Source organism: Genypterus blacodes, unplaced genomic scaffold (assembly GCF_046128005.1).
Source record: "Genypterus blacodes isolate CSIRO-AG114 ecotype Tasmania unplaced genomic scaffold, CSIRO-AGI_Gbla_v1 ptg000008l_1, whole genome shotgun sequence".
Lineage (NCBI taxonomy): Eukaryota > Metazoa > Chordata > Actinopteri > Ophidiiformes > Ophidiidae > Genypterus > Genypterus blacodes.
Genome location: NW_027466822.1, coordinates 3,527,353 through 3,539,540, shown reverse-complemented (window position 1 = coordinate 3,539,540; position 12,188 = coordinate 3,527,353). Strand labels below are relative to the sequence as shown.

General features: G+C 39.4%; 3 protein-coding genes across 4 annotated transcripts; 2 read left to right on the top strand and 1 right to left on the bottom strand.

The window, feature by feature from the left end:
- The first annotated feature begins 2,473 nt into the window (after positions 1-2,473).
- Positions 2,474-3,315, top strand: LOC143005739 (gamma-crystallin M2-like). 2 transcript variants are annotated; one of them, XM_076157111.1, is made up of 3 exons: positions 2,474-2,482; positions 2,601-2,840; positions 3,043-3,315. In XM_076157111.1, exons 1-3 carry the CDS (start codon positions 2,474-2,476, stop codon positions 3,313-3,315), a joined length of 522 nt encoding a protein of 173 aa, XP_076013226.1. The 2 variants fall into 2 exon arrangements, with proteins under 2 accessions (XP_076013226.1, XP_076013216.1); XM_076157101.1 differs by having other exon boundaries at positions 2,601-2,843.
- Positions 3,316-3,908: 593 nt separating this feature from the next.
- LOC143004208 (gamma-crystallin M1-like) lies at positions 3,909-6,709 on the top strand. The gene is made up of 3 exons (XM_076155133.1): positions 3,909-3,991; positions 6,036-6,312; positions 6,434-6,709. Exons 1-3 carry the CDS (start codon positions 3,909-3,911, stop codon positions 6,707-6,709), a joined length of 636 nt encoding a protein of 211 aa, XP_076011248.1.
- A 2,819-nt stretch (positions 6,710-9,528) lies between these two features.
- LOC143004197 (gamma-crystallin M3-like) lies at positions 9,529-11,703 on the bottom strand. The gene is made up of 4 exons (XM_076155122.1): positions 11,691-11,703; positions 11,519-11,582; positions 9,940-10,231; positions 9,529-9,807 (listed from the first exon to the last, which is right to left on the bottom strand). The coding sequence occupies exons 1-4, from the start codon at positions 11,701-11,703 to the stop codon at positions 9,529-9,531; spliced, it is 648 nt and encodes a 215-aa protein (XP_076011237.1).
- Positions 11,704-12,188: the final 485 nt, after the last annotated feature.

Below are 12,188 nucleotides of genomic sequence, written 5' to 3'. Positions count from 1 at the left end.
CTGGTCACCTGAAGGGTTAGAAGTTTCATTCAGGCTCATTCCAGAGTTATTCAAAATGATATACTTTATCTATCATGATTCATTCCAATAGATGTAAAGTGATTGAGTGATTGAGACAATAATAAAAGTGATTATCACAAACAGAATTTGACGAATCAGCTATGTCATTGGGATTGCCAATTACAAATTAAGCCTGCAGAAAGATCAAAATACACAGAACTTTCACCCTTTGGCTGAAAGACCTTTTCACGCTCTTTGCTTCCACCTTCTGGTGTAACTGAAGTAACTTAATTTGTTTGGGTGTCATAACTCACAGCGGCTTTGTCAGTATAAATGCATCATGTTAGATTTACTCTATTTCCCACACACCTTAGCTTTTCCTTCTGGGTGTGGTATACCTTGTGAAGGTGTGTATTTTATTGCTTCTGGGTTTTGTTACGTTGTTGTGGTCTGAAGGAGTTTTAGCTAATAAAGAGAGCTTACTTTAGCTCTTCAATCCCAGTCTCATTATGAAGTCCTACACGGCCCCTCATAGATTGTTGTATCCATATATCTCCTCTATGAAGTGTCATCTAGGACAAAATCCATGATACATTCATACACGCACCACTGAAACCACACACACATACCTATAAACACACCTCTCACACACACAAATGAGAAACATCCTACATTTAAACTAGAGGCACACATATTGGTGAAAGTGTGCACGTATCACTACGTGCGATCATACCTATGTGAATGAGAGGTGGTAGCCTTTGTGCGAACTTACACCTGTCTATATGAGAGCATATACCTTTGTAAATGAGCGACAGCATAGTAGTGCCAGTATTAAGTCAAGTGTATGACCACCTCTGTGGGTTGACTCTTGGACATATTGGGAGAAACCCACAGAGTCAATGTGGGTGGAGAAAGCTTTAGTAAGTGATTCGTTTCGATTCTCGAAATGAAAATTAAAGTCATCCAGTATTATGATGTTGACACCATGTCTGTAGTAAAAGTGCAGACTTCATCTAAGAATTTAGTGTAAGGGCAGGAAGACAGTAGATGACTACAGTACAGAAGGAAATTTGATTGCCTGCCTTAGCGGGTGCTGGGTTAGGAATTAATAGCTCGAAAGACAAGAAGTCTGTGCTAGCGCATCTTTTGGTGGCAAGGTAGAGAGACTGGTTAAATATAATCCTTACACCACCACCTACCTAGCCCTTCAGGGTTGCTGAGAGAACATGCAAACTCCACACAGGAATGACCTGGCTCAGCACCCATGCCACCCTGGATTTATCCATATGATTGGTTTAAAGCAAAAATCTGTGTGTTACAGGCAATCAACATTAAAAATCAGATAAACTAGAAGGAGTGGAGTGGATCTGTTCAACCACAACAACCTACCTGGAAAAAGTAAATATATACCAATAGCAAATATACAAACACACAAAGAGAGAGACCAAAGTAACAGGTAGTGTTTTCACATCTCTTGCACTTGAGTAACTTATAACTATCACATTTGGGGTTTAAGAATAAACTTAAAAATTATTCAATAAATGTGCCTTAAAATGTTATTCAATGACAGACAGCTGTAATTGTTGATATGGCCCTGCCATAGCTCCGGCGGCCACCTACCCAGGGTGCACCGTGCCTCCCACCCAATCACTGCCGGGTTAGGTTGAAACTGTCAGGATAACAGGTAGATATAATTTAGAATATAAGACAAAACAGATCAGAAGTATATGTGTAACATCTGAAATTATTATGTATTCATATTGTTCATCATATTTAGTTTAATTCAATTTGCTAGATTTTTATTTATGTGTGCTTTTATCTGTCTTTTGGTCAGTTTTTCCCATCTGAAAAGTACTTGAATTTCGTTTTATGTAGACAAAGACAGTATAAGTAGGGTGAGAGTTCAATATGACCATGGAACTTGTAGTCTATGATGTCACTGTAACAAAACACCAGGGTGTCACTGACAAAGCAGGCTTCAACACTGACATCAATACCACATATGGTAACATTTTCGTATAGAGATAACAGTACGCCATAACAGTGTATACTAAAGTATAAATTGTTTAATACATTGAGTGCAGCAGTATAGTATAGTTTAGTTATTGTGTACAGCGGGTTTCCTAAAGTGAACAAATAGAGAGAGTGAATGGCTTTCTGCTCTGTTACACAACATATTTAATGGGAAAAGGCTGTTCCATGTTGTTCTGCAGCTATTGTCCACTGGATGGGTGGATACAATACTAGTCCTTTCCTTTGTCTATGCAAGTCAAAACACCAAACCAGTTAATTATTTTTCCTTTTTCAAATACAAATCCATATTTCTGCCCCAATGTTGTGCTTCAACAAAAAGGTTAACATGTGCCAGTGCCCTTCAATTACAACCATGGCAGAATTTGAATAACAATACTTTGTTTGTGAAGGGGTAGTATAAAAAGCCCTGAAAACATTGGCAACCTCTTCAACGAGGACCATGGGTAAGGTGAGTACTGTTTGTCAAATGAAATGAAGTGTGCCACCACCGTCAGAATTGTTATGTGGAACTTAGTACCTCAATTTGGTCCCCCTGCATCTACAGCTTGAACTTTTATTCCTATCAGATCATCTTTTACGAGGACAAGAATTTCCAAGGTCGGAGCTATGAGTGCGGCAACGACTGCACAGACCTTCACTCGTACTTCAGCCGCTGCAACTCCATCAGGGTGGAGAGCGGCTGCTTCATGATCTATGAACGACCAAATTACATGGGCCACCAGTACTTCATGAGGAGAGGAGAGTACACTGACTACCAGAGATGGATGGGCTTTAGTAGCTGTATCCGTTCATGCAGGATGATTCCAGCGGTAGGCCATTCTGAAAAACCATAAACATGAGGGGACTGAGCTCTTCTCCTTCAATCTTTTATCTCTTGTTTTTGAGTCTGTCCTAAAAACCTCAGAGTAACTGATTTAGACAGTTAAGATTCTGTAATTGGAATGTTTCTTGATCATGTGTCCAATTTTAACTTTTGCTTGATTCTTTTTTTCCTATTTGGTCCCACAGTACCGTGGCTCATACAGATTGCGTATCTATGAGAAACCTGACTTCAGTGGTCACATGATGGAGTTCATGGATGACTGTCCATGTGTGTCTGACCGTTTCCATCATCGCCATGTCTACTCTTGTAATCTTATGAATGGCTACTGGATCTTCTATGAGTATCCCAACTTCAGAGGCAGACAGTACCTTCTGAGACCTGGGGAGTACAGGAGGTACCGTGACTGGTGCGCTACATGCGCCATCATTGGCTCCTTCAGGAGAGTCACTGACTTTTAGCCATTAAGCCAAACCTTATTGTACATATCAAACTTTTAGTTTATTAAAGATGTTGAATTTTTGACCTTTGTGAATGTGTTTTCTTCAATTGTCAGAAAAGATACAGTGGGGATTTTTATAGTACTCTTCAAGGGGGAATGCTTACAACAACTTTAATGAGATGCTTTGGTTAAAATAAGATAATTTTGGGCTGAGGTTGGTAATTAAAGACATTTCACTAAAAATATATAATGTGACTGAGCTCAAAGAAGCACCCTCTGGGAATGAGCAAAAAATTAAATAAAAACCCCCACACATGAGTGCCAACTCCTCTCACACGGTAAAATATTAAAAAGAGAACAATTTCAAAGGGATTCATGACATAAACTTGCATAAATGTCACCACTGCATAAACTTAAGTAATAATTGACACATATAATACATATAAGGCCCAATAAATTCGAATTTATACATGAGCAGGTGCTGCCAGGTAGTCTGCAGTTACTTTGCAGCTTTTTATGTCTTTGTCCAGAAACATTGCACAAACACTGTCAAGTCAAGTCAAGTCAAGTCAACTTTATTTTTATAGCCCAATATCACATACAATGCCTCAAATGGCTTTACAGACCCACTACACCAAGGAAATTCCCAACCCTGCACAAAGCTCTCGAGGAAGTTCCTATCCAGGAATGGCTGGGTGTGCAATGGGAACTTCCAGTGGGATCATAAAAAGGTAAAATAAAAGACATGCAAAGCAGTAAACACAAACACTCATGTATTAGGAAATAATAAGACAGAGACAAGATAGAGAGAGGGAGAGAGATAGAGATACAGAGAATCATAAAGCACAGTCCTATTATTAAGAGTCTCTCTCCTGGAGCAGCAGTTTGTGCAGGTAGTAAGGGAAGCAGTCCAGGTAAGAAGGTAAGCTGGACAACTATGTTATTATAGTTGGTTTAGTCTGCAGAAGATATCTCAGGCTTTGTAACAGTTTTGCTTTGACTTACAGTTATGCAGGTCATACCTATTCCAATTAACTAAACCATATTTCCCAGAATGCTAGATGGAAAATCAATCATTTGTATAAGGTAGAAATCGGCACCAGGGGGTCATGACACATGCTCATATGCATGCAAAACCCCTGGTACTGTAAAGTATAAAAACAGAAAAGTACTAGTACTGTTAAATGGTGAGTAGTATATGTAAAATATGCATGTACCATAGCGGATTTGGAAGACCGGATTAATTCAGATAAAATAGAAAATTGCACCCATCTCTCCCACAGGGGAGAGCCCAAGTGGATCCAGAAAAGCAAAGGATGAGTCAAAGAAAAAGGAGGGTACAGGAGTTGACAGAATAATGGTGTATAGCTGTGGGGGGCTATTATGTCAGGCTGTAAGAAGATTAATAAAATAAGATTTTGTGCAGTGAGAGTAGCTGAGAGTATAAGGTGTGACCCGCCCCAGCCTTGACTTTATGCCCTCGTACACAGATTTCAGGTCATTCCTATGTGATATTCTGTCTCCACCATCAGCTTATTAATAAAACATCAATAATCATGCCACAGCACATCACAACTGTAGTACAAAACCAGGGTTATTCCACCAAATACTGATTGTGGAACACTTCTGAAAATGTTTATTGACTCATACATTTAGAACTTGTTTACTTGTATTTCTCAGTGTTAGAGATTTCTGTCAAAGCTCTGTATGTGTTCAAAAAGAACACCAAATATGTTCAAACACCATTCAAAAGTTATATTTCAAACTGACCTATTTTAAAGGGATCTTTTTTTCATTTTTCATTTATCTACTTAATTAATAACATTATAACACTTGGAGTCATTTATTTACCTTCTTTGTGTGCAGCTGCTGCACACTTAAGTTTTTTTTTCAAAAAACACGAGCGATTTAGAAGATTAACTGCACTCTTAATGAAGCAGAATCACAGTTGCAAACAAACAACATATAGCTGCTATGTTTTTTCATTCTTACTGTTGTCACAGTTTGTATTTTGATTTAAAATAATCTGGATGAACTTTTTGTGCCATATACTGTATTTCCAATATAAATTCATATTGAAAGATTCATTTGATTATTGACCATTTATACCACAAACTAGGCCTACATGACACTCACTCAATATTTCATCATGCGGATTTTAGTCAGACTTAATGAATGTATTTTGATTTGCATGCATGGAGACAGAATTTAAAAATAAGATAGTTATAAGTTAGTGGACAGTCTGCTTAGTAGTTTAGTTTATACTCACTATTTGGACAGTTTCAGAGGTCTGTTATGAAGTTAACAGATAGGAGTTAAGAGATAGGACCCGCTGTTGTGCACCTTACATCAGTGATGATCAGACCATTTACAGAGAACCTTCTAACTGAGAACTATAGGCAAACAAAGGTTGTGCTTATGAAAGACAATACAGATGGCTGATGCCAGAATTGTATGGATGGAGAGCCATTGTCACACATTTATAGGCCCTATTCAGCAAAAGTCGTACTGCTAATTCATCAGCTTTGCCAATTTGAATAACAACATCATGGGCCCTGTGCTTTTGTATAAAAAGGCAGCAGAATCATGGATTTGACAAAGCAAGTTCAACCATCAACTGGGAACAACCTAAAAAAACAATCATGGGCAAGGTAATACAACATTTTCTTATTGAAGTATCTAATAAGTAACATTTAAAAAAAACCTTGTTGCCATTTTACAGTGGACTTCTCAATGAAGATGCTATCCTCTGTCTTTATTTCAGATTATCTTCTACGAGGAGAGGAACTTCCAGGGTCGCTCCTATGAGTGCATGAGCGACTGCTCTGACATGTCCTCCTACCTGAGCAAGTGCCACTCCTGCAGGGTGGAGAGTGGCTGCTTCATGGTCTATGAGCGTCCTAACTACATGGGAAACCAGTATTTCATCAGGAGGGGAGAATATAATGATATGCAGCGCCTGATGAGCATGGGAATGATGTTTGACTCCATCAGATCCTGCAGAATGATTCCCCCTGTAAGAGAACTCATCAACAGCTCTTTCTATATTTTTGATTTAGAGTTGTTTGCATTGATAGGTTTCAGAATTCAGGGATGGTCACGGCTGTAATAACATTTTTTTCTTAATGGTATTACAGCACAGAGGCCAGTTCAGGATGAAGATCTACGAGAGGGAGAACTTTGGAGGTCAGATGAACGAGCTGATGGACGACTGTGAGTCCATCATGGACCGCTACCGCATGTCTGACTGCATGTCCTGCAACGTCATGGACGGCCACTGGCTGATGTACGAGCAGCCCAACTACAGAGGCAGGATGATGTACATGAGGCCTGGAGAGTACAGGAACTTCCAGAACTTTGGCATGAGTGGCACAAGGTTCATGAGCATGAGGCGCATCACTGATATGTGCTAGACATTAGTGTTTGAGTCAAGTAAATAAAAAATGACTTGAAGTAAATGAAAATGTTGACAAGCACTTCTTTTCTTTTTGGTTTGTCCTTTTATTTTAAATACTATATCTAAGTAGCATACTGTCATTGTATTCAGATATTCTAGGTATTATTATGACACACTGACATATTGTCTAGGCACTAAATATTATAATAATATAATGTACGGTAATACATATTATTATAATATAAAAGGCAGACAATTACAACAACTATCTACAAAGTATGATAGGAGCACCCAGACAGGACCGTGAGAGAAACAGCTACTACATGTAAGTAATTCACAAGTGACACTCAGACCAACTGCAGCCCGGATGCAAATAATTAGCATGGGAGGAAATGATGGTGCAAAAGAAAATATTGAGTTTATTGGTGACCACCAGATTTTTACTTCAAATTGATAAAAGACAGATTAAAACCATAAAGTTTACTTGAGGGCTACAGTATCAGACTTACATTAAATATGAATGGATACAACAACAAGTATTGGGTTATACATTTTAGAAAACAGAACCCATCCATGGTGTTTGGCCCATCTAACATTTAGAATCTTGGTACCTGAAGATCCTCAGCTATCTCACAGACACAGTCCATCACATTTACCTGGATCGATCATCACTCTGGTGGGGTCAGCTGTCTGTCAACTGTTTGCTATTTGACTTTGGTTTTTCTTCTCAATGTTTAAGTTACGTTTTTGAAGCCTTTTAATTGTATTGAAAAAAATTGTGCTTTGCTTCATAACGCATGCACCAGCTATGCAAAAGTGGTCAAATTTTAAAAATACATGAAGGGTAATGCACCATAAAATGATGCTTTGGTAGCAGTCACTTCTTCCGAAACAAATACTTAAATTACCTGCGATGTTCTCTGATCAAGCGTTTCAAATTCCCTTTGATAACGTTGCAGAAAATATAAAGTTTATTTGCAGCAACAGCAGGAGCAATTTCCAGTGTTCATTTGAACAAACCAAGTCTCCAAAAATAAGTGATAGATTGTGAAGTAAACACCAGGATTGGATGACATTTAACCCCAAGTCCTCTCCTAACTTTACTGCAGGAGGTTTGTTGTGATGTTGGCGCGTCAAGTGATGTTGTATACTTCTCTATTACGTGCAGTATTAGCAGTTTCATTTCATATTGTGCAACTCCCTCCAAGATATCATACATAATATCGACAAAGAAATGTTCACATGTATTGAAGTAGGAATTTTTTTAAAGGAATTTTGAATGCAACAATCACCCATCACATAGGCAAGAACGAGTAGGCTCGTAGGGGCAGGTGTTCAAGAGTGAGCTCATAAATCCCTGAAAGTTGTCAAATAGGTAGGGAAAAACTATACTGTGTAAACAGAGATGAAAGACCAGTGACCGTAAACACATATTCATAGACTAATTAGTTGTGAAATAAAGAGAGGGGGTAGTTGGATTCCAGAATGTTTGTTGCTGAGACTTTGTGGTTTTTGCAGTTAACTGCCTGATTAAGCATTTTTTAGTCTCTTTCAGTTTTTGAGATTTTGTCAGTGAAGTTAAGAAGGTGTCAGTGTCACTGTAAAGTGATCAGGAAAGGATTTTCCATTTTTTCAAAACACTTAATTAATGGTTGTTTCACCTACAGCAGGCACTTTAAGTTTGGCTTTTGTTGCAGCACAGCTGTCGACAAGATTGGTATTGAGATAGATAGCAAATTATAAATCATCAATATGCCTACAGGCAGGAGACTGACCGTCTGGTGAATTGGTGCAGGCGTAACAATCTGGAGCTTAATGCTCTGAAAACAAAGGAGATAGTCTATGATTTCCAACTGAACGCAGCCCCACCTGCCCCCATCACTCTGTGTGACTCCCCAGTTGACACTGTGGAGTCCTTTCGTTTCCTGGGAGCCATCATCTCCCAGGACCTCAAGTGGGAGCTCAACATCAGCTCCCTCACCAAAAAAGCCCAGCAAAGGATGTTCTTCCTGAGGCAGCTGAAGAAGTTCAGCCTGCCAAAGACATTGATGGTACACTTCTACTCTGCCATCATTGAGTCCATCCTCACCTCCTCCATCACCGTCTGGTAAGCTGCAGCCACTGCCAAGGAATCATCCGCTGTGCCGAGAAGGTGATCCGCTGCAACCCGCCTCCCGGACCCTGAAGCGGGCAGGCAAGATTCTGGCCGACCCCTCCCACCCTGGACACAAACTGTTTTTAATCCTCCCCTCTGGCAGAAGGCTGAGGTCCATCAGGACCAAAACCTCACGCCACAAATCCAGCTTCTTCCCCTCTGCAGTGGGCCTTATCAACAAGGCCCGGGTCTTCCACTGACTCATAATAAACCCCTGCACATTAACATTATTTAACAGTAGTCTTAAGTTAATTTATTACAATAATCCCCTGCATGTTTTTTAACACCTTATTCATCAGCACTCATTTAGTTAACATATTTAATTTAGTGTGTTTTTAATTTAAGTATTCACCAAGCTGCTGTTTGTACATGTTGTTTTATGTTGTTTTATATGTTGTCTTCTGTTGTCTTTTTCTATATGTTTTACGTTGCACCCAGAACCACAGCAAATTCCTCTTTAGTGCAAACTTAATTGGCAAATAAAGTGATTCTGATTCTGATTCTGATTCTGCTTGGTATATAAAGTTGAAGGATGGGAAATATATTTATATTTTTGGTTGTATCTGTGTTTTCGTACGAATTGTACAATGTGATTGCTTGTCAGTTTGTAATAACCAAGGAAATCAATTGGAAGAGAATTAATATATTTTATTAAATTTCATATTTTATATGCTGGTGGTCTAATAACAGGAATCCATGACGCGCCTCATGCTCATGAACCTCGAGCCTCCCATTCCCATGTCCCTGAAGCTCCTATACTCTCCAGGCCTCGTGTACATCATCCTGCCTCTGTAGTTGGGCTGCTCGTACATCAGCCAGTGGCCGTCCATGACGTTGCAGGACATGCAGTCAGACATGCGGTAACGATCCATCATGTTGTCACAGTCGTCCATCAGCTCATGCATCTGACCGCCAAAGTTCTCCTTCTCATAGATCCTCATCCTGAACTGACCCCTGTGCTGTAAATTCATGTGTAATGTTCAGTTATTGAAATCACTCTTCAAATACAACATGAAATTGGTCCCACTATCTACTTTTTCAGTATTAATGGTCAGATATGTGTTTTCAAATGAACATGAAAAATGACTTACCATGGGGATCATACGGCAAGACCTGATGCAATCACTCATGCCCATGCGCTGGTAATCAGAGTACTCTCCCCTTCTAACAAAGAACTGGTTTCCCATGTAGTTATTGCGATCATAGACCATGAAGCAGCCGCTCTCAACCCTGCAGGAGTGGCACCTGCTCAGGTAGGAGGACATGTCAGCACAGTCGCTGCTGGTCTCATAGGAACGACCCTGGAAGTTCCTGTCCTCGTAGAAGATGATCTGAAATGAAAACAGAATTATTATGAACGTAAATACCACATATAATAAAAAGCTGCATTACAAATGCAGTATTTTTACCTAATCAATTTAGATAAATCTAAATTGAAAGCAATACACACCTTGCCCATGGTCATGGCTACAGTTAAACCTGTTTTGGCTCAAAATGACTACACATTTTTCTGGCTGTCCTGCTCCCTCTTATATACCTGAACTCACACACAGGATCCAGGACCGCTTTGTTCAAATTCCTGACAGAGCAACATGGAGCAGAGGCCCCTGTGTACAGTTCAATTCAAAGTGACCTGCAATAGTATGTGATTTGCAGGGGTTGCATTTGTGAGAAGAGGCCCAGCTCTGTATTGTCCTTTCTGCTAAACAGCAGAGAAAGTGTATTCAAAAACACACTTTTTGTTTTAGAAGTCATTAGATTCACATAATTCTTCTACAATAATGCGTAACACGTATACGCAGGTCTTCAAAATGCACTGTAAATAATTAAATACAGTGTTGGTACCCTTAAAATAATTTCCTCTGAAATATGTTGTAACTGAGAAAAATTACAACACCTAATATTTATTCCATTTGTAATATAACTGCCACTTTGGTTTTGATTTTAATACTTAAATAATTGGATTGAAGAGATATTTCAAGCAGTTCTAAGGGGTATCAATACTTTTGTCCATGCTGTTTTCATTTATTATTTAAAATATGTTACATCAAAAAGTCAGTGGATTCCAATTTATTATGTCAGCTTCAACTAATAAATACACATAAATAACACACAACCACAGAGTACATTTAGCTTCATATGTAGTATTTTATTTTTTGCATTCTCAGTTGTATATTTTTAGTGAAGCAAGCATTTGACATGACAGTGTGCATACAGTGTTGGGACATTTTGGAGATCGTTTTATATACAGAAAGAGGGGGAAAAAGAGAGAGAGATAGAGAAAAGGAAAGAAGGTTGTATAGTTATTATCATTGTTGTTTTTTTACAACTTTTTTTGAAGACCCTGAGGTAAAATAGGCAATATGAAGTACAAGTAGATTGAAATAGAAACTGAAAAAAATAAATAGTAACAGCAAGAAGCCACAGCCTCTGAAGGTTGCGAGAACATGGCACAGTAGTGTGGACGCAGAGCCCCGGATGGCCTCACTGATGTTGATGCGGTGATCTCATAGTTTTTACAGGATGATGTCAAACAGCAGTGTAGGCTACTTCAGATCACATCATAGGCTGTGGTGAAGAAAAGAAGAGCAGAGAAAAACAAACATAAAAACAATAACAAAGAGAAGGAATCCCACCCAAAGACCCAACCCAATCCAGCAATCACACAACCCCACATTCACACAACCCCATCCTGGCCCTCCTAGGATATCATCATCATCTGTCCTCTTCATGCCTAGTGGCACATAGGGCATCCACACAGTTCTTGCACTTTCTCCTGTCAGCCGCCTTCACCCGCACTTCTTCCCATGTCGTCCACCCCGCCTCGCCGCTCTTCCTCTACCGTCCTTCTCCATGTTGTTTTCGGCCTTCCTCGTTTCCTCCTCCCTTCTGGTGCCCAGATCATCGCTATGTTACAATCACTCTCTCGATCTTTCCTCAACACGTGCCCAATCATTTTCCATCTCCATCTTTTTATCTCTCTGCTCATGCCTGCTCGCCCACGTATCTCCTCGTTGCCGACATGATCTTGCCAACTAATTTTAAGGATTCTTCTCAAACATTAATGCTGGAATACATCAATTGCCCTATCATCTCCTTTATTAATTTTCCAAGTCTTGCATCCGTATAACAAAACTGGTAACACTGGCGTCTTATACAGCCTAATCTTTGTCCTCTTTGAGTTGTTCTTTGAGCTCCATATCTTTCTTAGCCTATTATACGCACCCCTTGCCTTTGATAGCCTGTTTCTTGGGTCTTTCATTCCACCACCTTCTTTGCAGACCTTCACTCCTCAGTACGTTAATTCGTCCACATCCTCAATCTCCTGTCCATGGATTAT